Source organism: Peromyscus leucopus, chromosome 14 (assembly GCF_004664715.2).
Source record: "Peromyscus leucopus breed LL Stock chromosome 14, UCI_PerLeu_2.1, whole genome shotgun sequence".
NCBI classification, from domain to species: domain Eukaryota; kingdom Metazoa; phylum Chordata; class Mammalia; order Rodentia; family Cricetidae; genus Peromyscus; species Peromyscus leucopus.
In genome coordinates this window covers 22,512,976-22,540,511 of record NC_051075.1, presented here as the reverse complement: position 1 = coordinate 22,540,511, position 27,536 = coordinate 22,512,976, and the positions used below count along the sequence as shown (strand labels likewise).

The window sequence follows — 27,536 nt, the reverse complement described above, 5'->3', positions numbered from 1 at the left end:
TAAGTACAGATGGAGTCTGTCTCCTTTATTCATAATGTTGGCAGCTAGAAATGTCACAGATTTCAGACTTTGGAATGCTTGCTTATGAAATATCTTAAAGAAATGAGACATGTCTATATACAAAATTCATTGGCTTTTCATATATCCCTATGCACACCCCCTTGATATAAATTTATATATTATTCTTAATAATTTCATACAGCTATACAACAAAGCTTTCTCATTGTGGAATCATATTGGCACTCTGAGAATCAGAGAACTTCTAAGTTCACCATAGTTTGTGATCAGGGATTTTCAAACTAAGTGATTCACACATATGTGATCTGTGATCACAAGTCTTAGCATGCAATGCCAAACAGTCACAGCTTCTGACCTTTCAGGTCAGAGAGGTGAGAATCCACCCACCAGTACTCTTTCCAAAACATTCCAACCATAGCTAAAGCTACAAGGCCTTCTCCAGAGGTAGCTGACAGTATGAAATCACCTGAGAATTATTTTGGATGGGCATGGTGGCATATGCCTTTACTCCCAGCACCTGGTAGCGAGAGGCAGGCAGATTTCCATGAGTCTGAAGCTAGCCAGGTCTACACAGTGAGTTATAGACAAGCTAGAGCTACATAGTGAGACTTTGTCTACTCCTAACCCTCCCCCCTGCCGAAAAAAAAAAAATGGAGCTACAGAAGACTTGTCAGTTAAAAGGACCGGGTTTGGTTCCCAGCACATTGGGCAACTTACAACTCCTGGTAACTCCAGCTCAGGGAGATCCAATGCCTCTAGCTTCCAAGGATACTCACACTCACATGTACATAGTTCCACACAGACACATATACATACATATAATTAAAATAATGAAAATAAATCTCAAGGAAAATAACTTAATTTGCCTTTCTCCCACAAAAGAGGCTATTTGTAACTCCCTAAACAGTCCATTTTTTATTCCACACTTGCAAAGGTTCTATATACAAGGTTAGAACATGAGGACATAGGAATCTCATGATCTTAGGTCATCTGCTATGAATGAGATGACCTTAAGAAAAAAAAATCAATGGTCAATACCACACATATTTCAATCAATTCATGCATATTTGAATGCTAAAAATGCCTTGAATTATTAGGGGTTTCAGGAACAAAAAGAAAATTCTGGAATGTAAGCATCGGAGGGACAGGACTACCATTTAAAAATAATCTTAAAAGTAACTATGTCAAGGATTTGAAGAACAAATATATGTTTATATTCATAACTTTCAGTCAATATGTCCATAGAGAAACATGAAAAATTAATACATGGATTGATTTTCAGGCTCAATAAAATCATTAATTCAAAAAGACCTGCTCTGGTTGGGTCTTGCTCCGTTTCTGTCTTTGTTTACTTAACACAAAGCTCATTAGCTCCACCTATTAGCCAACATCCCTATATGCCAACTGTCAAGAAGGTGCATGTATTTGTATAACATAAATTAGAACACATGTGTAAATTATTTCATCCTAACTCCTATGCAATCTTATATCATATCAAAGAATGCTTATGCGGACAGACTTTTTGAAAATCAAATAGAAATAGAAGAGATTTATTTCACCTTCGCATGGTGTCTTTCTCATGCAGAGTTCAGATTTCCACATTTGTATCCCTTTAAAGGATTTGATATGCAGGAAAAGAAGAAAGGACGATGGTGAACATTTCATCTCAGAGACAACGACAGACCACCATAATGCAGACAACGCAGTGGCCTACAACCTACCTTTCACTGAGGTGTTGGGTGGAGGGCCTTCCATCCGCAAGTTCCACGGAGGGTCCCCTTGGTTGGCAAAGTCCCTCATTTTGAGATAGCTAATCGTGAGTCGGATGATGGATGCCTTGTCGAGTTGGCTGGTGATGGCTGCTGGGAGAGGCAACAACTTGGCCAATTCATAGAACTCAAAGTTTTCTTTGCCCCGGCGGGAGCGTGCAGCGTCTCTGGATTTCTCCTTTCTCAGTGCTTGTAAACTGAAAGCAGAAAGGTGGGAGAGGGCTGTTTAGTATAGGTGACTATGTTCTTTAACGTCTATCACCTTGCCACCCCAAATATACCAAAAATGAATTTAGAATTCAAGAGCCATAGTTAGATGAATTTCAAGTAATGTTGATGGTGGCCTCTTGTCACAAACCCAGTTATGACTAATAAAATTGTGTTTTGCTTGCGACAACATTTCCCTCTTCCAGCTGTCCAGGCACTGGGATACAGCCCTTGTTTCTAAGACATAAAGCTTACAAGTGAGGCATGATGTTACAACCATAAGCAATTAAGACTCAGCCTGTGTGGCACCTGTTCCTACACCACTTCTCAAGTTGAAGATTTGTCTCATTCACCTTTTGCTGCCAGGAGAATCTTTAACCACTAAAGGAAACATTTTGGAATTTTTGTTTCAATCATCATCTTGTAGAACAAAGGTAAAGAGGGACAAAAGTCACTTGGACAGAATCAACCAAGATGACGCTCCAATGTTCCCAGTCCTCAGCAAGGATCTTCACACTTTCAGTCACATGAAGAAAGCATCACACTGAAAATGTGGATTTCAAAATGTGTTGATGTTCACTTGATAAGAGAATACTATAATTTTGTATAAATTGGCCTGCATTAGCACAGGGATAGTCTCTGAGATACTAGAGAATATATTGCCCCCCAAAGCCAAACTTCATGATAGCATGAGTTTTATGTTGAAAGATAAGCTCTGTCTGGGTTATTAAAATTTATAGACATTATAGACATATTGCTTCACAGAAGAGGCAACAGGTTGGATCCAGAATTTTCCTTTAACTATTCATGTGCATTTCTGTTTGAAGTGTGCTCACATTGCTGAGGGCAGGGTTTGGCACAACTGAAGCTCACGAAGAGTCTGATGGGAGAGTCGTCTCCTCTGAGTCACTCTTGCTGCTTTGCATACGATGAGCAATGTATTCAAACTCAGACCCCAGTGATGACTAACTGGGATATATTTACAGCCTCAAGGAACTCACAAAATAACTGGTGACTATCTGCATTCCTGAACAGAGACATTTTCAATGTTTAAATCCCTATCATGGATTCCCATTAAATAAAACGAGCAACAAAGAACAAAGAAAGTCCAGAGGAAAAGTTAGAATGGTTTCAGCACTATGGCTCCACTCTCTATAAATACAAAGTGGAGGATAATCTGCCAATCCACATTATAGCAGCCATGGATTGCTTACATTGGAAAAACTCGTGCTCTTCATACACCCAAAAGATCTTACAGAAAATCTGTATAGTTTAAAAAATGCCATGATACTTGCTGGGTTAATATCCCAACCATCACATAGGCTCAGTTGGTTAATATATATAATATAGCATATATAACAATGAATATATATTATACAAATAATATCATTTTAAGCCATTTAAGTAACAAAAATTTGTTCTGATAAATGATTCAAGTGGTAACTTCAGATAGAAACATGGGATGCCATATACTCTTCCCAACATCTTGATCATCTATTAGAATCTATAAATGTTCAATATTGGCTTACTGAAAACTATGTAAGGACAGATGTCTTACCATCTGACACAGTGTAAATATAACCAGGATCCAGGCTAAGATCTTAGACCAGAGGGCCTTAGGCCTCCTTTTACACAGTGCAGCTAAATCATCTGACAAGAGCTAAATGGGCTATGCCAAAAACATCAAGGACTTCACCTTGGGTGAAATCCTTCACCGTGTGCGAGCAGGGGGCAGTGCAGTGGGTGGAGTTTAGTGCTTTGCTTCCTTGTGTACTTATAACTAAATACTACTCCAGAAGGTGGGTTGAGCTGACATTTTCTTGGTGCAGGAAGGGCCCGTGGCAGAGTGCCAGAGCAGAGGTCTTTAGACCATTTAAGGTTAAGGAAAGGACTTTCAGTGAGTGATGAGGACAGACGAGAACCAGGGGAAGTGGAAGCCAACAGCCCTAGCTACGAGATAATGCATGCTTTCAGTTGGCCACTGGTAATGCCAGACTTCCAGTACTGTCAGTTCTAGACTTTAAAAAAAACAAAAAAAAACACTAAGTTTTTGTTAAGAAAATTTCAAAATTTTAATATATTAACTAATTAAAGTCTTTTTTGTTTAACTGTGCATGCCAATAATAATACATGTTATGGTCAATTTTGGATCAGTGACTCATTTTACATTTGGGCAATAATTGGGGAGGCCAATTTTGAAGGTAGTTTTACATGGATGTTATGTGTAATTTTCCTTGTCACCCAAATGATCATAAATGAATTCATTCATTATCTAATTAATATTCCTAATATTTACACTAGAAAATTTTCCATGTAACTAAAGCAAAGTGGATGATTAAGCAATTATTCTGAAATTGATATTAATGAATAGGCTTGTCAATAAACCAAGGGGAAAAATTAATCCTCATGAGGGCTGGAGATGCTAGAAGAGGGGGAAATGAATAGGGAAAGGTTGATGGATGGGCACTAAGTAAGGGTTGGCTAGAAATGAAGAACACAGTGTCAGGGGTGCACACACACAGTGTAGCAAATATACACAACAGAATACTGTGCAATAAAAACAAACTGGAAGAAATGATTTTGAAAGGTTCCACCACAAAGACATGATGAAGTTTTAAAGAGATGAATGCTTAATCTGATGAGGCAGAGCCAGGCGGATCTCTGTGAGTTCAAGGCCAGCCTGGTCTACAAAGTGGGTTTCAGGAAAGGCGCAAAGCTACACAGAGAAACCCTGTCTCGAAAAAACAAAACAAAACAAAACAAAAAACCAAAAAACCAAACAAACAAAAAAACCCAAACCCTAAATGTTATACAATGCCTACATGTGTTGACTATTAGACATGGTACCTATAAATACATACAGCTTTAATATTTTGTTTATGCTAAAATAAAAATAAGTAAAACATTAAAACATGGTTTAATTAAAAAAGTAAAAAATATCATCAGGAGATCTACAAGATCATAAACACCAACTAGTGGCTTCCAAAGGGTTGACAGGGAAAGAACCCTTTTCCCTGTCAGGAAGGGGAGTAGACAGACACTGGCAGCTCTGAACCCTTTGCCTAAATATATTGCATTTCACTTTTCCACACTAGCACTGAACAATAAAAACACATTCTCTCTCTCTCTCTCTCTCTCTCTCTCTCTCTCTCTCTCTCTCTCTCTCTCTCACACACACACACACACACACACACACACACACACACACACACACACATACACACAGGTACCTACCCTACCTCCCTTTTCTCTTTGCCACTTTCTCACCTCTGCTTCCCCAACTCTAACACACAATATATCCCCCTACTGAAGTCATGTTCTTGGCCATTATCTTAATAATAAAGGGTTTCCGTGACTCCCACATCACATCATTATGCAGACACCATAGTTCAGAAGACTTTCAGAATGACAGCACTGTGTCTATAATAAGTAGTAATTGGTTTTGAGGGCAACAGCAATAAAATACAGTCAAAGGATTATAAAGGCTGTTGAGACTCTGGTATAATAGATGAAACTAAAGATCTTAAGACAATAACACAGCTTGTGGATTAATCTTTTGCTTGGTTTTATGAAGTAGAGCCTAGCTATAATCAGTTCTCAAATTGAATTAAGGACCATGTTAAAACCTAAAATAAACTTTGTTTCTGTATATTTTGTTCTAGACAAAACATTTTTGGCTGCATTTCTCAAATACAAAAGCAGCATGGATTAGGGGTGTGTGTGTGTGTGTGTGTGTGTGTGTGTGTGTGTGTGTGTGTACATATATGCATGCCATAAAAAATGACAAAACTTCAGATCCACAATTATTTGCTTCCTGGATATAAACCTCCCAGTTTTCTACTGTGCTCAATTTGATTCTGGATAGAAGAAACGAGTGCCCATTAATCCTCAGCAAAGTTTGTGACAATATCAATGTTCTTTGGTGACTGTCCCATCATCTGCAGCAAAGATTATCATCACCAACAAATAACAAGACCAACCAATAAGTAAAAAAACAAAACAAAACAAAAAAACAACCTTAACACACATATACATATATCTTTCCACCAAACATCATACGCAAATTTGTGTTTATATGTCAAATTTTGAAGAGATATGCGATTTTCAGATTTTCAAATGGGTCCAATCATCCCAACTGAAAGGGCAATACTAAAGCTACAAATCTACAGTTCCTGTTAGAACATGGAATGCTAAGCCAGAATATTTCATGATAACCCTTGTTCAATTACTTATTAACTATGCAATGTTCACTTCTAATGACTTAGGTTTTCTTATCTGTGAAATGGGGTGATACTACTATGAAGTATTTGTTAGAAATAAAGTAAAATATTGATGAAATGTTTATAGTTACTATATTGGACACATGTGATAACAGACTAATCTAATTTCACATGGATAGTTTGATTCTTTTTTTTTTTTGTTTGTTTGTTTGTTTGTTTTTCGAGACAGGGTTTCTCTGTGTAGCTTTGCGCCTTTCCTGGAACTCGCTTTGGAGACCAGGCTGGCCTCGAACTCACAGAGATCCGCCTGCCTCTGCCTCCCAAGTGCTGGGATTAAAGGCGTGCGCCACCACTGCCCAGCAGGATAGTTTGATTCTTAAAACGTCCACAATGCTCATTTATAATGTAGACACCCTTTTCACTAGCAAGCATAAAACAATACCCTTTTATTGCTGATTCTGAGTTTTCTTTTCTGTATAATATTTATTATTCTTAGGAACAAACCATCACATGCCACAGGTATACCTAATGAGGTATTCAAATAAACATGTACACATATATAATTAATAATGTAAGCTTGAATGTTTGTAAAAAGTTTCTGAATAGGATAATGAGTAGCCATTTTCTGTGCACTAAAACATGGTATTCAGCTGCAGGAGAAGTAATTTTGTTCATTTATAAAAAAAAATGAACATGCAAACAACTATGAAGAGAACAGATTACTCAGGAAGATCAAAAATATGTATGGAAAAATCTTAAATGGCGATGGTAATTTTAAATCCCAAAGTGCACATAGGTTCTCTTAAAAGGAAGATTGTCTTTCAAAATACCTTCCAAAACTCACAATCTGAGTGTTCTCTCATAGTCAAATCCAGGACCATGGAGAGCTCATGCAACTCAGAAGTGTGGTAGTTTGACAGACCCTGGCTCTCGGAATCTTCACTGAGGGTCATGCCAAAGGAGAGATTGCATTTAATACAGAAACTGGGGAAACAGAAGAACGAAAACACAATTTAAAAATGGTACTGTTGGTATCCAAATGCCAATGTTATAAAATTGATAATGACCCATGGAACTGGTTTTGAGTATCAACTGCTGATTGGATTGCTCGTCTCATTACAGGGGAAGATAAAACTTTGAATTGATTATTCATTAAATTCAAAAGAAACGGCATCTTTGGAGGCTGATCAACATTAGCCTTGCAAAATTGATTCCTTTTGGCTTCAAAGTCATTAAAATGGTTAAAATTATGACCCAACTAATACAATGGTGTGTCCACAGCGGCCAATGACAGCAACAAAAGTCAACGTCACAGTCCTAGGAGATCAATAGGGAAACACAGGAAACCAGCGCTGTCTTCCTCAGCAATGATCTCTTCAGAGTCATGCATCTACAAACGGTTTTGTAATGTAATATGCTGATCTCCTTTGCTCCTGACATTGCCAATACAATGATACCCCTCTACATGAAAACCTTACCACTAAGCCTCAGTCTGAACACCTTCTGGAAAGTTTTCCAATGTAACATCCAGTCTTTCTAAAAGAACATGGCAGGTTTTGGTTCTTCCGCTGTAAGGGAGGACAGGTGGGGTGGAAACAACTTTAAATTTTGCCTTTAGAAGGCACTTCTAAGAAGCCAGACCGGCAAGATTTTATGGATTTTCCTACTTGTTTTGCTTAGGAGAACCCAGCACTACAGACTCCTACTATTTATCAATTAATCTGGCATGCAGCCTCAAAGGAAGAAGACAGACCTGTATTAAAAATGCAGCCATCAAAAATTCATCAAAGGCTTCAGCATTTTAACTCATGAACCTTTGAACACCGGCACACCTGTCAGATCTCTGGTCAGAGTTAATGGTGAAATCTACAGTTACTCCAGTACCTACACTTGCCCTGACATGAGCTGAATGAGGAGGCTTCTCAGGGAAAAATAGACAAGGATTCCATAAGCATGCTGGCCCTTCCTTCATAACTGTTAGTAAAACAGCCCTCCCCACACTGACAGCGTATAAAATTCAATCAAATCAGCTTGCCACAGAATAAAAACTCTTTCCAGTGTATTTTTAGGATAAATGTAAATGCAAGATAGTATAATTGAGAAGTGGACAAACAATCTTGACTTAGCAGGAATATAAACAACAAAGCTCACAAACTGGATTATTTTAAAATTCTTCAAAAGAAGATAATCACTTCAGAAATCTTTATCTAGCACATGAAGCAAGCTGCGTAGCATATACTAGATGTTAAAACTGGAACCTCAAGTTCAAGGTAAGAACTCGGCTGCTTAACTAGTGCACTGCTCATAGCTGTCATCATTAATTTATGTTAGCCTCTGTAAACATCAGGAGTATAATAGGCCAATTTCACAACTAAATATAGATGCACATTTTGCCCTTATATAAATGGCAGATTGCCACTGTAGATCATTGCCACAGCAACACGTCAGTAAAGATGCACTGTTTGATGGTCTGATGCGCACACAATATATAAAACCAGTTGTAATGGTTGTTTGGAAGCAAAGTGTAACAGCAACAAAATTTCATTTGTTCCACAAACTCAGGATATATTAAGCTCGGCTGACAAAGACTGTTTGATGTGCTAAATCAGTTTGACCTTCATTCTTGCTTTATTTTTCTCATTTAACATGTGAAATGACCATTATTTTTCCACATGTAAGAAAATACGAAACTGATTGCTTTTAAACAGTGTCAAAAGAATCTATGGCTGCTAACATTTGATAAAGTATCAAAACCAAGAGGCATACTTATGGTTTTAAAGCTAAGATATATTCTGATGGAATAATCATGACCCTTTTGACTTGTGGTAAAGTAGATCAAAAGAGTAATTAAAGGCATTCATCTGAATGCCTTCCCCCCTCTTCAGAAAATGTCTTGTGTATGTTTGAACTTAATAATTAAATTAATTGGTTTTAGCCAATGAGCATTTTCACTCTTAACACTTTAAATAAGAGGGTTTTATTTCAGAATGAGTCATTAGAACAGTAATAAAGAAAGCTGAGCACTCTGCTCAGCCCTTTGCAACTAGTGTTCACCTTGGTTCAAATAACCCTTGAATGAACCACAGCGAGACCAAGCTATTCATTGGGTGCTTCCTTGTATGCCCCAAATCTCATGAGTTAAAGTGTTTGGTTCTTCATTTTTTTTCTCCTACAACTTCAACATACACAACTAGCAGTTCCATAATAATGGGGGGAAAAAACTGCAGCTTTATCAAGTAATTTCTCCCCAACCAATAAACAGCACTCTACCTTGGGGCAGCTTGTATATTTCACACCTTAAATTTCTATTTACCAAATCAGCTAATCACTTCACAATTGAACTCAGAACAACAACAAAAAAATTATCAATTAAAGTGGTTGAAACTCCCGCAAATTATCATTTAGGGATGAAGTAATTGCTTTCATCAGGGCAGAAAAGCCCGCCAGAACAGAAATGTCACTTTAGATTAGTGTTCTCACTCCTGAAGCTATGGATGACACAGCTGATATAAGACTAAATGCCAAGACCAATCAATTGCTTTTGTGGCTCTGCTCTGCGCTGCTGTAAAAGGGGCCATTTTCTAGGATCTACTCTTCATTATAGTAAATGCTATCTCCTTGGTAACATAATTCCATTTCTCATAAATTCTGTCTGAGAGCATTGTCCTAACAATGGATGTTTGTGGAAAAGAATGCTGCTGGTTTAATGCACAGAATTAAGTGTGAATGGCTGTCAAACTGCTGGAGTTTACCAGTTCTTAAACAGAAATTGAAGTCCTACATTAAAAAAGAATTCTTGGGAGAAACAAATGTCCTGAACAAGGGGAAGATACTAAATTTGAAGGCTGCGTGCACTGTTCTAGGATTTTGACCATTCAAGTATTTATCTGTCCTGTACATTAAATCTGTCAGCTCACAGTAGCAGTTGGTAGCGGTTGAGAAACACTTCACACACTTTCTCAGCAGTGTGGCTTGCAAATTCAAAACCTCAGAAGCAAATATGAACTCATTAGGCCACTCATATGCTGTGTGAATAGCCACACTGAGGTTTTTTTTCTTTTTCTTTTTTTTAAATAAATAAAGGAAAAGTATTCTTTGAACTGGGCACTTCCTAGAAAGCACCCAGATCTTAATTGATATTGTTCACCTCCTGAAGTTACGAGGAGGATCTGGATTGCAGGCTCCAATTAAAAGGAAATTGAAGGAGCTCACACAGTGAGAAGGCAGCAATTCCCTGCACTGCTCTCCTCCGGTCTGAAGTTTAGAAAGAGATTCAGGATCACGGGTCTTTGCCCGACATGGGATAAAGGCTTTCTCCTCCTGGTGAGCACACATGTGTAACTTCCATTAACTGTAACAGGAGGCGTGAGCACACATTGAGAAGATGCTGCAGCTAAACATTTGAAAGGGGTGGAGGATCTCTGCTGAAAGGTGGGCGCCCTTTGGCTGAATAGCCCTTCCTGACCCTGCAAACGGTGGGTGCTGGAATTTCCAGTGCTCCAATAATGCTAATAGCAGGACATGACACATGTTATTTCTGCTTCTTAAAAGTACTCATTGCTATCAGAGAACAGCATGGAACTCAATGTAGTAACAAATGCTAGCAGCTTTGAATAGTTACTATATTCTACCCAGTTTCAAAGTCTTTTGAGCTGAGCTCATGGGAGCTCACAGACTCTAGACTCAGAGCCAGGAAGCCTGCATGGGACTGACCTAGGCCCTCTGCATGTGGGTAGCAGTTGTGTAGTTTGGTCTGTTTGTGGGGCCCCTAGCAGTGGGACCAGGATCAGTCCCTGGCTCACGAGCTGGCTTTTTTGAATGGCGGGATGCCTCGCTCAGCCTCGATGCGGTGGGGAAGGAGCTTAGTCCTGCCCAACTTGGTATGCCATGCTTTGTTGACTCCCATGGGAGACCTTACTCTTTCTGAGGAGTGGAAGGATGATGGGGGGGGGGGGGGTAGAAAGGAGGTGGGGGAAGGGAATGGGAGGAGAAGAGCGAGGGGAAACTGTGGCTGGTATGTAAAATAAATTTTAAAAAACTGAATAATAAAAAAAAAGAAGAAAAAGTGCGTGAAAAATGTCTTCATGGTTACAGGGATCAACAGGGAGATGTGAGCCGGTGTGGGTGACTAAGAGTTGGAGATAAACCACAGGGATCCACCCAACACTGAATCAGAGCTGCTTTCAGTCACGGGAGTTTTGTTGCAGGTGAGATGGGGTAGGAGTCTGGGCTCTCCTCTAACTTCTCATACCTGCGGTGGGATGGTCTGTATGTCAAATTGCTCTGATTGGTCCATAAATAAAACACTGATTGGCCAGTGGCCAGGCAGGAAGTAGGTCAGACAAGGAGAGAGGAGAATTCTGGGAAGCAGAAGGCTGAGGCGGAGAGACACTGCCAGCCGCCGCCATGACCAGCAGCATGTGAAGACACCAGTAAGCCACCAGCCACGTGGCAAAGTATAGATTTATGGAAATGGATTAATTTAAGCTATAAGAACAGTTAGCAAGAAGCCTGCCACGGCCATACAGTTTGTAAGCAATATAAGTCTCTGTGTTTACTTGGTTGGGTCTGAGCGGCTGTGGGACTGGTGGGTGACAAAGATTTGTCCTGACTGTGGACAAGGCAGGAAAACTCCAGCTACACATACCCATCCCTAAAACCAGGTAGTATTTTGGGCTCAGGTAGGCCATTCCCTGGATGGTGGAATTCCTGTATAGGAAAATTCTAGATGAACCAGGATAGCTGATGCCTACATCCGGATTCAAAGTGGAAAAGGGGACATGGCTTGTACACAGTGACCCTTGGCAAGGAACACAGCCTGCCATGATCACCAGAGCACCACTGTGCCTTTGCAGGGATAAAGATGTCCTGATCCATTTTCTCTATTGAGTGGACATGGCACTGGTAAAGCTGGATTTAATATATCATCACCTGCATAAATTCCATGAAATTGTTATGAAAACTTAATTCTTTGATGAAATATCCAACAAAATCCCCATTTTTTTTCAGGCTTCTGGTTATGTTATTAATGGCTTCAAATCACAAACTCCATTGCTTTGGAATTCAAATCCAAATGACCTTTTTTATAAAGGGGAAAAATTCACTTTTTCCTTCAATTTTCGTCAAGTGTGATTTCAAACACTTTTGGAAGCACAACTAAGTGAAAGAGCTTTTGAAAACTTTCAAGCTTGATGTGACACATTTGCAAAGCAGGAAACATGCTTTGACAAGTCCGGAGATATTTAAGTGCGAAAAGGAAAGTGATGATCACATGACCAGCACACAGACAGGCCATGCTTCACTAACATCAGGAAATACATCTGCATAGTGCAACTCTCTGCCTTCCTTTGGGAAAGGGACACTGCTGAATAAAAGGGCCACCCTTTCCTGAAGCACTACCCTCAGCTATGAAGTCCAGCAGCCTAGAGGACTGCATCCGCTGTTCTCACTTACCTTGGGTTTGGGGAGGAGGGCTGGCTGTATGTGTGGATGGTTGCACAGAGATGTGTGCATATGCGGGCACTTACATGCAGAGGCCAGTGACCAACACTGGGCATCATCCCCAGTCACTTTCCACCTTAGTTTTTGGGACAACGTCTCTCACTAGAATCAGCGTTCATCAATTTGGATAGGCTGGCTGGCCAGCAAACCCCAGGGAAATTCTGTTTCTGCTTCCCCAGCACTGGGGGTATAGCCATAAGCCCTAGTGACCACATTTTTGTGGATACTGGGGATCCAAACTTGGGTCCCTGTGCTTTCATGGCAAGTTACTTTACCAGTTGAGTCAAAGGCAGCAGTGGTGCATGCCTTTAATCCCAGCACTCGGGAGGCAAAGCCAGGTGGATCTCTGTGAGTTTGAGGCCAGCCTGGGCTACAGAGTGAGATCCAGGACAGGCACCAAAACTAAACAGAGAAACCCTGTCTTGAAAAAACAAAAAACAAAAACTTAAGACTCATATTTACTTCCTTCTCCATCTGGATTCTAAAAGCAGTGTATGGTTGCCAGGATTACAAACTAATTTTCAGGGAATACTTTATCAAATACATATTCAAAGGTTTAAAAATCGGTGCAGTTTGAAGCCCACTTCATAAAAACTGTTAAGAGAAAGATAACCAATGGTTTGAACAAATGTATTTCTAAAAGAATATTCACCGTATCGTTGAAAATAAACTTTAGAATTAGATCATAGATTATTCTAGAGACATCAAACACTGATGTTGAAAAAGTCCTCAATGGCTTGGGAAATTTATTTACAATATGTTAGTGGATAAAGGTAGCTTCTAAATAGCAAGAGTATATATAGGCAATCATAAAACTGTAGCTATGTATATCTACATATGCATACACAGGGAGAAAAAATATATCCAGATCTGGATAAACTCCACCATCCAAAATGTTAAGGCTGCTTGCTCTTACATGGTAAGATAGCAGCAAAATACTTGTTGAAATTTGTGCAATAAACGTCTTTTGTACAATAATTAATTTTGTGTGGGTGTGTGCACACACACATATGCCATGTGGTGCGTGCGGTGGTTGGGGACAACTTATGCAGCTGGCTTCCTCCTCTACCACGTGGGTCCCCAACACTGAATTCAGGCTGCCAGGTTGTCAACAGGTCCCTTTATCTGCTGAGCCTTCTCACTGGTCCTCGGTCAAACTTGTATATTTTGACAGAATTGTTTTGAAAAAAAATAAAAAGCATATTGTATTAAAGCCAAAGATGAGAATGGGGCAAGCCTGGGTGCATAAAGGAAACCCCGGCTTCCTAAGAGGTTTATCGGGCAGTGCCATCCAATGCCACCCCGCCACTGTTTGCAGCCTTGGAGCCTAAAACTTGTTTTGAGAAATGATTGGCATGGTCAATCTCTAAAAGAGAAGGAACTAGACAAAGACTGGAAGTGGTCTTTGTTCCTTTTGAAGTTAAACAAAAGAGTCTCAATCAGACACGTGAATCATTCACTACATAGCCTGGGTTCCTATGCTGTTTGGTGGTTCTTCAAAATTCCAGAGAAGGGTAGCGGGTGAGATGGTTCAGGGGTAAAGGTACTTGCTGCCAGGCCTGGCAACCTGAGTTTGATCCCCCTTACCCACATGGTAAAAGGAGAGAAATCACTCCTAAAAGTTGTCCTCTGACCTCTACTCATGCTCCCTGGCAAGTGAGCACATACACCATACAAATTAATGTGGTTTTAAAAATCCAAAGCAAAGCTTTGCCCAGACCAGAATCTGCAAGCTCCTGGCTAGAGATAGAATGTACTTCCATTCAGTGAGTGGCATTTTCCATGTGTCACTGCCCCAGACAACAGAATCACAGTCATAAATCATACCCCGTATGCAGCACCACAATTAATCACAGAATACTGGACAGTGCAGACTTGATAAAATCCATGCTTAGACCCTGACTCAGTCAAGGTATGGCTGAGCAGGACAACACCAATCAAAGCACCACATCAGGACAGTTTACTGTTTAATTGACTACTGACTTCAACAGGTTAGGGGTCCTACAGGCAAGGCGGCTTCATGGCATCACATGGTATATATCTGCAACCTAGATGTTTTCACCCACGAAGGCACCACATGAGATTTGATGTGAAGAGACAGGGGTACTTTATAAAGAACTTACTTTATAAAGATATAGGAAATGCCCACTTGTTCCTAAGCATTCCATTTGGAACCACATCCTTCACAGAATTCCCATTCTTTGAAAATTTTCAAAATGTGACTGATCATCTCATGAAAATCTGACTAAGAAAAAACAATTTAAAGCCAAATGTGGTTCTGTAACATGGTGACAAACATCGATTATAATGCATAAATGTATAAAATAAGGATACAATAATTAAGCAAGTTTTCTGATTTTATGGACCTGCAAGTTGCTTCTGGGAAACCAGAAGATTCTACTGTGGTACAAGCATATATAAAATAGAAATATTCTATTTTCTTGTCAATGGAGTGCCAGAAATAAAGTTTTACTTTGAATGAGCAATTACCGTAACTTTAATAGCCGCACATATCCACACTGTGATAGAGCTCTCAGTTGTAGGAGAGCACACAGTAGGTTGTCAGACGTTATCAAGAGCCTGCGTGACTGGATGGAGCAATGGAAGATGCAAATTGTCTGGGTGTGTGGTGCTGTGCTTGGAAGGTAAACCCCTCCACTCCCTAGACTTAAATGTTTAAACTCTTGGTCTCCAGCTGGTATTGATGTATGTGGGGACTTTCAGAGGCACAGCCTTGCAGGAGGTAAGTCACTAAGGGCTGACTTCCAGGTTTCCCAGGAGGGAAGGACATGGCTTCCTGCTTACTCTCTGCTTTTTGACTGGGGATGTAATGTGACCAAGTCAGCCAACTTCTGTCCTTGGGGCCATGCCTGTTCCCACACTCATGATGGAAGGTAGCCCCCCAAACAATCACACTGGAAGTCCGAATAGACGCTTCCTCCCTTGAGTTGTTTCTCCCGGGGTCTTCTGCCACAGAAAGGAAAGCTACACCTAACACGGGCCCCATCATAACGCCTCCATAAATAACTATGGTTGGGACTGGTGCTCAGAGGGAAAGTAGATCCCTGCATCTGAAAGGTCACAGGTTCAGCGTTTAATGCTCTAACAACTGTAGTAACTGAATTTGTTAGACACCAAATAATTAGTTGAAATACATAAAATGTACACAGTGTGCTTGAGCAGGAATCTCCTGGCAAGGCCGTGCCACGCATCCTTGACTGACTTGGACCCAGTTGTCTTTCATTGGCACTTTACAGGAACCTTTTGTCATATCCCTATGCTTTCTCCACTCTGCATTCTCCTTGGATTTGTTTGGAATGAAATAACAGACGTGAAAAGCTTTCCACTCAAGGTCTCCTTTTGATATATGAGTCTGCAAAAGATCACGTAGTCCTTATTCTTCTGAAAGACAGGAGTGTTACCAAAAAAAAAAAAAAATCTAGTTCCTAAAATGGGTTGAAGATCAGCCAGCAACGGGCACCTCTGCCGTGGTCCCATGCCTAGACATATCTTCAAACACTCCTGGGTATCCACACACCAGGATCAATGTTGGGAGAAGGTTCAGTTTCTTATATGGCTGCTTACAGACAGGCTTTTCCTAAATACTCAATACGTTCAAATTTCTGAGAGATGCTATTTGAGCGTCAAGCGGGTATCTACTAAGTGTGGCATGACAACGCTTTACCAGCACATCTGCCCTTCGTCATCACTTTCTTCCACTCAACTTCCCTTTCAGAGAATCACTCAGTTGCATTAGTTGTGTCTCTGCTGAACTTATGTGTGAGGGCAGCAGTAAGTTTGTCTGATTTGTGTCTGTTATTACGTTTTTAATGATTTTTTTAATAAAAAAATATGTCCTCATGGGTGGTAGCGCACCAGCATGTGTGAGGAGGTCCGCAGACATCTTGCAGGAGTCCGCTCTCTCCTTCCACCATGTGGGGCCTGGGGACTCAAATTCAGGTCATAGGCAGCAAGTGTCTTTACCACAGAAGTCATCTCACTGGCCCTGTGTTTATTTTATTTTATTTTATTTAGTTTTACGGTTTGCCTAGTATAAGTAAATTTAAAAAGGGTTACAAATTCTAAACCTAATGAATAAAAGGACAGTATCAAGAATTTGAAGAATATGGGTGAAAGAAAGTAGGACAAGCCTAATAATAAACCACCCTGGACCTCGCTTTCCCGTAGAAACAGGGAATGATAGGAACTAAGAAAAACTGGAAGTTACTGAATAATGCCATCTGTTATTCAGGAAAATGTATTCATTTCTACATGGGAATATCAATCCAAAATTATTGAGAGTTCCTTTAAAAATTTTAAGAGGTGTATTTTAATTGTGCATGCATGTATGTAGTCTGTGCACGTATGTACAGGGCAGAGGCTTCGGGTCCTCTGCAGCTGGATTTATCTGGTGGTTGTGAGATGCCTGACTACTGCGCAACCATCTCTCCAGCCCCTCCAGTCTTCCGTGTAAAGAAATTCCAAAACCAATAGTTTTTAAATAACTGTCTTTTTGTTTACTATAAAAATGAGACTCTTGGCAGGGCATGGTGGCACACACTTTTAATCCTAACACATGTGAGATAGGCAGTTCTCTGTGAGTTCAAGGATTGCCTTGTCTACATGAAGAGTTCTAGGCCAGCCAGGGTTACATAGTGAGACTCTTGCCTAAAAGAAGGAGGGAGGGGGAGAAGGAAGGAAGGAAAGAGGGAGGGGGAGGGGGAGAGAGAGAGACAGAAAGAAAGAAAGAAGGAAGGAAGAGAGAGAGAGAAAAGAAAGAAAGAAAGAAAGAAAGAAAGAAAGAAAGAAAGAAAGAAAGAAAGAAAGAAAGAAAGAAAGAAAGAAAGAAAGAAAAATGAAAACAAACAAACTCAGGCTATTTGTGGGTTTCATTAGCTTGAAGCATTTAGAAATACATGGTTAAATGCCATTAATGCCCTTTCTAGAAGGTAGAACTTAATTATAGGCATAGGAATAGAATATTAACATCTTTTTCAAAGCCAGGTAAAAACTAAATAATGGGTGTAGAGTGGTGACGCAAACCTTTACTTCCAGCACTTGGAAGGCAGAGGCATGTGGATCTCTGAGTTTGAGGCCAGCCTAGTCTAGGAAGGCCATTCCTAGTGAATTCCAGGACAGGCAGGGCCACACAAAGAAACCCTGTGTCAAAACAACAACAAAAACTGATCAAATGGGAGAGAGGCACAAAAATGAAGGAAACTGGAGAAAGTCGAAGTTAGCCTTGGAGAAGAGAAACCACGATGACTGGGTGATTTTTCTCTAATAGGCAAATTTTCTGTTTATATTTTTCTCCGTGTTAGATATCGAATATAAATGTTCCCCACAGGCTTGTGCATTAAAGACTTGGTCCCCAAGCAGTGTCATTATTTTAGGAGGTGGTGGGAACTTTAGTCCAGCTGGAAGGAATGCTTCACTGGAGACACGCCATTGAAGGTTATATTGTTCCTGTCCCCTTCCTGTTTCCCTCTCTACCTCCTAAATATACTGAGATGAGCCACTCTGTCATGATGTGTCCTGGTGGTCATGACTCTGCTTCACCACAGGCCCAGAAACCACAGGACTGGCCAGGCATGACCTGATAACTCTGAAATCATGAGCCAAAATGAGCTTTCCTTGGTTAGTGTTGTATGAAAGATCAGATTAACACAGATAATCAGCATCTTGGAAGTGTCTATGTGGGTGGGTGGGGTGTGGAGGTTGGGGGGGAGGGTTGGGTGTGTAGGGGGGTGTCTGTAACTATTCCTGGAAATGTGGTTCAGAAGATTTGGAGTGGATGTCTGGGAGGAATTTGGCAACATTTAGAGATGCATTACTGAAGAGAAAGGATGGTATCAGTAGAACTTAGTGGGCAAGTCTGGCGAGGATTCTGGAAATCGGAATACTGGTATGATTATAAACAGTAAAGACTCTGGTCATGGTATTTCATATGGAAAGAAACAGTCTGCTAAAGTAGATTACACCTCACTCATTTAATAGTGAAGAACTAGTCTACATTTTTTTCACCTGCTCTATAACCATGAGAAGCTAAGATTAAAGACAATGGACATATTAATAGAGTGGTGAACATTTCAATACAGCCCAGCACTCAGGCTACAGCACAATCCTTCTGGCTGCTTTTATCCAAGTTCTTAGTGAAAACTCAGAGCAAAACACAAGTCATATTTTTTTTTTTCAAAAACTATAGTTTGGCTAAAATAGACGCAAGCTGAAGAGCTGGGGTTAGGAAAGGGGTGTGGTTACTAAGGAGCTTTACTGCCATTAAAGACAAAGGAAAGAATGCCTGAGGTTAGATCGAGTGCTCCCATCACAGGTCCAAGACTACAAACATCTAAAAACTGTTTTAAAACTTGCTCTTGACAGAGAAGCGGTGTCAGGGTGCTACTCACATACCACAGCACCAAAAGTTGCTTCTCAGCCACTCTAAGCTTCAATATGGCTTGGTTATTGCTCCAGCTCTTGGCAGAACCTGGCACCATCCATAGTGATGCTGATCTTATCAGCATGAGGAAGGCAGGGTTCAGGAATCCTGGAGGCTTCCATGCAGATTTCAAAGTTGGACACTCCTCAGAGCTGCCTTGAGGGGGCTGTGGAGCTGGACTAGGAGTGTCAGAACTGTTGAGAGTCCTGATCCTGGGCTTGGACTGGACTACTTCTTTGCATTGTGTCATAGGCTTCAGCTTTTGTGGATACAGCAGAATGTTATGGTGTGACTATGGGCTGTCCTCTACAGTGTTGGATGCTGGGGTTTCGGTCTACAGCGGGGGACTCTACTATCGGAGACTTTAGGATGTGGACTCTGACTGGAAGAAGGAGGTCAGTGGGGACATCCTATTGAAGGGTATCCTATGCCTGGCTCTATCCTGCCCCTCTTTCTGCTTCCTGCATGCCATGAGATGATTGGCTGCTTCATTAAAGGCCCAGAAACAAAGGAGCAAGCCTATCACAGACTAAAACCTCTGAAACCGTGAGCCGATAGGCATCATTCCTCCTTTAACATGCTTCTCTCAGGTACTGTTCACAGTGATAAAAAGACTAATTTTGGAAATTTACTATGAAGACTCAGGAAGAAGAACAGATAAATTATTCTGTGAGATTTAACTTATACTTAAAAGGAGCTCTAAAAGTTGACAATACTCATATGTAATACACACACACACACACATAGATGCATTTACCAGATTTTAGCCCCATTGTTCCAATATTTAATGATGACATCTTGTAAAGACTCTTCCATTAAAATCTGAAATACCTCTAATTTGTAATCAGAGGGCAGTTTCCCCAAACAAAAGAACTAGTCCTTAATGTCTAAAATGCACATGCTAAGCAAGACTTTGTTTTTATTAGTGCAATAACAATGTTGAGACAGTGTCGTGTGCACACAGACAACTTCCTTAAGTATTTGTTGAATGATGATTATGCTGCTGATGATCTGAATGTCCTTAAAAGTCATGATTATAAATAGTAAACAACACATCCAGTAATGGTGCTATGGAAATTAAATCTACCCGCAAATCAGTCCATGAAATGACATTAATAGAACGGAAGGGATGGGAGGTGCGGAGAAATGAAGGAGGAAGCAGAGATACACACTCCAAACTTCCATCTCCATAAATGCTTCCCTGACAGAAATATGTGCATTCTCGAGGCATAGTCCCCTGATCTCCCTACATTCCAGAGGTAGTCGGAGCTAGAGGCACACCAGCTCAGGCAAACTGAGTGTGGGAGATAGGAAAGGGAAATCAAGAAACTGCCTAGCCTCTGTCAGTAATTATATATGGTTGTACTCAGAATTCCAAATCACAATCCATCCTTTCACACACTAGAGCCTTGATAGTAGGGACAGGGGAGAAATCTGTACAGGAGACGCCTAGATGTTCATATTTGCATATGTCTCATCAGAATGTCAAAAAAATGGACAGAGGCAGTACTCCAAGGGGGAATGGCAAAGAAATTATAGAGCAAAGGTTTGGAGATGGCGGGAACCCTCAGCTTGAGGTAAAACATTAACGGTCTGAGTTTCAGATGAGGTCACTAGGCAGACACACCTTCTGAAAGGGAAAGTGAGAGATGAAACCACAGTTTGCCCACAGCTGAACTCCTGCTGCTTCTACTCTGTGCTCGCACTCTGTTTATTTGTTTCTATTTTGTGTGTTTCATACCCATTAAGTTCCCTTCTAGGGGCATCCCCAGCATTCTCACTTCCTCCTGGCCAAACATGCCCATCCTCTTTCCCCTGCACTGGAAGCTGAGAGCTCAGGTGGACATTCATTCATCAGAATGGCACACTTCTAGTCAAGTTCACCCACAGCAGGCCAAAGAAGGAGAGACGTTCTTACAGAGGGGTTACACTGCACTTCATCCGTGGTTTCTAGTACTGACTGTACTGTAGGTCTCAGTTTGGAAAGAAAAGAAAACACACAGAGCTGCAGACAGACAGACAGACAGACAGACAGACACACACACACACACACACACACACACACACACACACACACACGAGGTTATGACTTGCTGCTCTCCACTCGCACTATTGTCAAGGAATGGTATATGCCTAACTGTAGGCTATAATTTTATTGATAGACTCCAATAACATTATGAAATCACAAAGGGCAAAGAGCAAGTGATTTGTTCATTTCACTATGAATCCAATACAAGATTTCAAGCCTCATTTAGAAGGTTTTGGAGCTTTTAAAAAATTAACCATAAAACCATGATGCATTATCAATATACATATCTATGTATGTATGTATGTATGTATGTATGTATATATATATATATATGAATATACATATAATTTAAAAATCACCCATGATACATTATCAATATACATATATGTATGTATATATGAATATACATATATGTAAATATATGAACTATGATTATAATGAGAGAAGAAAGTAATCAAGCTGATCCTACACAGAAAATAGTCTCACATTCTTCACTTGCACAAGGACAACTAATTTGGAAAATCTCTGTAACATTTGTGAGAGATATGATAGGCAGGAAAGAAGAAGTTTGAATTATTCCATAGAGTTCTATAAGCCTCCATGTGGTACAATATGTTCAACAGAGATTTAGATTTTAATATGTAAAATTGTGCTTGGGGTCTTAGAAATGGGCATTCCTGAAACAACAGGCAAGAACAGAAAGACTTCCTCTTTTCAACTTCCACATGAACTCCACAGGCGTTCTATCATTGGAATGGCGTACGTTTGAATGCAGGGTTTGTCTAGTCCCCAGAGAGCCAGACTCCAAGCACTTTCGAAGCATTAGTCTGAAGTTGCTTTTGCCATGTGTGGACCGCAGAGCGTACAGAGAGGTCACAGTACTAGGAAAGTCTACTATTCGTAAATGGGAAGAGTCTTCTCCCTCCTTGTGGTCAGGGTACTTGTAGTTCTAGGCAAGAGAAGGCTTAGTGAGCCATCAAAGACGAGCCCATCACAGTAGTCCATGTGGTATATGGGAGGTCCTGGGTAGAACCAATATTTGCATTAAAAGGATTTGTCAGCAAATGCACACTAAAAAACTGGAAGAACCCCTGGAGAGGTCATTTAGATATGTCTACGTAAGGAGGCTATTTGATATTAGAAAATATACATAACTGATAATCACAACTGTCCACCTAATCTAATTCTGATTTATATGATCAGATGGTAACTCCCATTCTGACACCAGTGGGTATTTTGCTTCCCTGGCTCTGTTTACTGACCTTAAAATAAAGAGATTGTTTGGTGGGGTATCTTTCCGTTTGCGGACTCATTTTTCACTTGAGTTTTTGTTGTATAACTTCAGTGGAGGGCTGAGGACTGTCCTCTGGGAATAAAATGCATTGCACATTTGCCTAGTCTTAGTGGTGCAAACCCTCACTAGCTAGTGTAGTACTATCTCCTACAGCTCTAATGCCTCTGGTGAGTAAATACACAGCCTGGATTTCACGAAGGTGAGACTGCATAACTGCTAAACTCAAGCACGGAACATGAATGGAAGCTGCCTCCACTAAAACTTCTGCTGAAGAACGCAGTGCTCAAAAGGCCAGCTCTTGCCCACCACTGACCAAGCAGAACACCAAGCAGAACACCAAGCAGTTACATTTGGTTGGTGGTAAGTAGTAAGTGCCAGAGCTGAAAGAAGACCGCTTATTGGAGAGGTATAGCTCTGTTCTGAATATTAATTTTGTACTGATGGGAAGGAGAGGTTCAGAGGGTGACTTTGCTTGCATTTTTCAAAGAATGTCTATTTACTATCTGTGTGTAGATGATGGGAGACTCCCATCACAGAATGCTAAACATCTGGATCAAGCAATCAGCAGGCACACGCATGTTGCTCTCTGGTCCTGGATTAGGTCTAGATCATCACTCAGCCCTGTCTCGTGAGATATAAATGCAACCACTCCTACCTGTCCCCAAGGTAAGCAATGTTCATATTACCGTCTAGTTTGTTGCATTAGCTACCAGCACAGCTCTCCCAAAACACAGGCTTAAATCCCACGGAGCAGTCCGATCTATAACTGAATGAAAGCCGCCACCCCACCACCTCTCCAACATGTGGTGGGCCTTGGAAGTCATCACAGGTCAACACAGCATCTGACCATCTGTATTCCAGCAAGAGACTCGCTCCCCATGGGTATTACTTAGAGGCAAGTGGCTACTGGAATCATAAGCAACTGCATTAGTCCTTACCTCGACATGTACATCTCATTCTCTCTTAATCATACCCACTAGACCTACAAACAACATAAGCAGGGTTGGCCGGTAACTGATGTCTGAAACCACTTTCGGTAGGAGGGGCAAGGCAGCAGACTTTGTGAGCCACACATGCTAAAGAAAAAGGAAACTGTCTCCCGATGGCAATATGTGGAGAATTTTTAATACTGTAAACAATGCTTACATTAATTTCACTCCGCCTATTGCTGGCTTGGGGACCAGTGGCCTGGGATTTGGATTTGCTAGCAGATACTCTTTAGCTCAAAGTTCTGAAAAGCCACAAACTCTACATCGTCTGTGTTTAGGGTGACAGGAGGTGTAGGCTGAGATGGAAGAGACTACAAAGGAAACGGAAGCACCTTCACAGAGAGCTATTATACCTGATAGGCTCCACGCAAGACAGTTGAAATGTGAGCCTCAGTATTCAAAATAGAAAGGATACAATCACATGTCTGGTTAACTTACAGGAAATAGTTCCAGAGACAATTTTACACTAACTACAGTGATTTGGGCAATTTTTTAAAATAATACCAGCCAATTTCTCTCCATTATACTCTGCTGGCAGAAAATAAAACATTTTTCTTTGAAATGATTGCCTTTGGTTTTGTTAAATCATGCATTCTGTCAACATGTGGTCACCATTTCTCCATGATCTTTCTGCTTCCTCAGAAAAGAATGAATTCACAGTCTGAACCCTGATATAAATATGTAATCTTGCAACTGTTAAGGCTTCTTCGATTACTGTGAAATGAAGAGATAAAAAATGGACTTGGTATAAGAGAAATGAAATGAAGAAAAAGAAAAAAGATACAATGATGACCAAATAAGTATAAGCCTCGAATTCCCCTATCTTCTCCAATGCCAGGGAAAGAAAATGCCCAGGGTGATCGATTTTTTTTTTCTTTCTTTCTTTCTTTCTTTTTTTTTTTTTTTTTAGTGTAACACAAAGGGACTGTATAAAGTTCATCATTTGGAAAGCACTAATATTTGAAGACACATTTGGGGACCTCCATATGCCCAGAGACATATGCATGTGACTTAGCTGCAGCCAGGAAAAGGTTAGAGGAGCCGAGTCTTCAGTGCGGTCTTAAGACAGACATTATCTTGTCATTAAATAGGGACTTTTCAGATATAATTGCAAAATGCCCAGGCTGTGATTGCCGCCACTCACTATGTCATCCCGAGGATGGAGATCTTATCTCCATCCTCCAGTCTATCTACTTTTTAAGGATAAATTATTTTTGCAAAGAAAACTGCAGATGTTTGTCTAGTTGCTCCTCTCTGGGCCTTTGTTAGCCGCATAGCCAGGAAATACTTCTTCGGAGATAAGCGTAACAATGCTGACTCCCTTTGCAGCTGGAATTTTGTGTGGGCACTTAGAAAATTTTAGCTTTCCTTTACACAATAGTTTAAGCTTATAGTATAACTGGAAGTAATTTATAGTTTTAAAACCTCAGTGGTAAGCCTAAGAAAAACTATGGAGATACTTCGAACTGATAAAGAAAAAAAAATTCTTCAGCTTAATTTTGAAATGGATAAAAAATATAATGAGCAAAATTGAATTGAGAACGTTTAGATTTTCATTTCTATGACATTTGTATCTATTTTGTGTTTGCATACACAACTCACAGGAGGTTATTCTCTCCTTCCAACATGTGAGTTCCAGGAACTAAATTCAGGTCATCAGCCTTAGTGGCAAGTGTTCTACCAGCTGAACCACCTCTGCAACTCCAAAGTGTTGAACTTGGATGGAAGATATAGGAAAGCAACGCTCACTCATCCATCCTCTACCGTGGAGATCGCGTAGACAGCCAGAAAGTTGCAGAGGTATAAGCAGACTCAAGCCAGGCTAGACTATGTAGGTTTAAGGAGTGTTCACTTGCTACCCTTCCTTGGGAGGAAGAGAAATAACCTAAGTTAAAAATGTAAGTCCTGGAGAATGCTACTTCAAAGAAGCTCTGCTATTCACTAGTAAATGGGACACACTAAGGAATACTTCAATTCTGCTTGTGAGAAGATCACCTAAGACTGATATTGCGATCACTTTGTCAAAATACTAACGGTGTATGTCTGTCTGTCTCTGTCTCTCTCCCTCCCTCCCTCCCCTCCTATACCACACACACAAATAACAACTATAACTCCTTGGGTGTTTCATGAAGAGGATACACATTCATCTTATTGTCTGTACTTTCCATATTTCCATTCTATATTTTGTGTGATGCCATACAGGTGTGTGTGTGTGTGTGTGTGTGTGTGTGTGTGTGTGTGTGTGCGCGCGCGCGCGTGTGCGTGTGTGTGTGTGTGTGTGTGTGTGTGTGCGCGCGCGTGCGCGCGCACATGTGTGTAAGACAGGACTTGCATTGTGGCAAAACCTTTAATAATGCAGTAAAGACTCAGTGTCCATCAGAATCCCACCATCATCAAAGTTAGAGAAATTCTTACACAGAGCAGGGAAGGCACTGGACAGATGACCTTAGGCCCACTCTCCCTCTGGGCCTCATGCTGCTAATAAGAAAGATACATGGTAGGAGTATTTGTTGCACATGTCTTTCCTAAATTCTAAAACATCTTATTTTCCTTAAGAATCTTCCCAAGAAAGCTAAAAGCTAAAAGAAGTTATTTTGCTTTACTCACAAGGAACTAACCCACGTTAGGTAAAGATGCCCTATTTTCTTTTTTTTTTTTTTTTTGGTTTTTCGAGACAGGGTTTCTCTGCGTAGTTTTGCGCCTATCCTGGAGCTCACTTGGTAGCCCAGGCTGGCCTCGAACTCACAGAGATCCGCCTGCCTCTGCCTCCTGAGTGCTGGGATTAAAGGTGTGCGCCACCACCGCCCGGCAAGATGCCCTATTTTCTAATAAGCTATCAGAATGACAATGTAGACAGCACCACCCATTCTGCCAAAAGAGCTCCCAAAGGCTGGACAGGGCTCACTCAGGATACCATGCAAGGACGACCTGCCATTCTCCATTCCAGGGTCAGTGTGTTCGGGCCATTTCAGCTGTCTGAGCTCAAACACACACCTTGAGGCTATCAACTTCCATTACTCAACAGTTACATGAAAAACAAAACAAAACAACAAACAAAAAACAGTCCATCCTTTCCATTTCTTATTAGCCATTGCTTAAACAAAGGTTTAATGAAATATCTAATAACTGAGCACTTAGTATTTTCTTCAGAGTGTGCTAATTAATTGTCTCACATTATTGAATCCTTAAACGACCATAAGGTTACTCTTTGCTGAGACCAGAGGGGCAGTCCGTAGTCACATAACTTGCCTAAAGTTTCCTAGCAAGTCACTTGTAGAGCCATGGTTCAAATCCAAATGATAGAGCGCTGGTGTTCAACCCCAGTAAACATAGGTAGGTGAGTGATGGAGTGGAAAGAAGAGATACGGACTTTGTTTTTCTCTTATCACTGGAAATAGGGGGAGGTGACTTTTAAACCATGGGAGTATTTTAAAACAATCAGGGAATTTAAAGAATCTTTTAATATCTCAGGATTTGATTATAGGACCTGGATTTTTGTAACTAATTTGTAAAGTCTTATTTTTAAAAGATAAATGAGTTCGGGTTAAAAATAAAATAAGATGATGGCTTCGTTTGGCCCCTGCCACTCTCCTGGGCATGGCCAGCAACACAACTGAGAATCTGCTGGTGCTGTGGTGGAATGAGCTGAAGCCTTCCCAAGAACAATTCTAGTTCGGTGTCTCAGGCCAAGTTCTGCTTTAGAAACTATACTTTGCATGCTACTTCTGGAAACTAGGGCTCTGACTGGCATGTTTAAATCTTTCAGATTCAAGTCAGACATGGTGATTCTTCCGATGTTCATTAGGATAGGATACCAAGAACCTAAGTGTTGATATTTCCTAAGTGTGGTACAGGGATAATCCCTGAGACCCATCACAAGACTAGCTGAGAGAATTGACCTGTCTGTGTGTGTGTGTGTGTGTGTGTGTGTGTGTGTGTGTGTGTGTGTACAAATGCACAAATGCAAACAGAGGCTGGTCCATTTATTTATTTATTTATTTACCTTCCTTGAGTCAGGGCCTCCTGTTGCTCCGCACTGCTGATATCAGGCTAGCTGACAGGAGTGTTTC

The 27,536-nt window shown here is 40.7% G+C and overlaps 1 protein-coding gene across 8 annotated transcripts in view; it reads right to left on the bottom strand.

Moving 5' to 3' along the window:
* Positions 1 to 27,536, bottom strand: part of Npas3 (neuronal PAS domain protein 3) — an 850,947-nt gene that overhangs the window by 583,594 nt on the left and 239,817 nt on the right. For 5 of the 8 annotated variants that reach the window (XM_028869765.2, XM_037210975.1, XM_028869764.2 and 2 more), the window contains one exon: positions 1,740 to 1,984. In XM_028869765.2, coding sequence (XP_028725598.1) covers positions 1,740 to 1,984 — 245 coding nt within the window. Of the gene's footprint in view, positions 1 to 1,577; positions 1,629 to 1,739; positions 1,985 to 27,536 lie in introns of all 8 variants that reach the window. The other 3 variants (XM_028869762.2, XM_037210972.1, XM_037210974.1) reach the window with 1 other exon arrangement.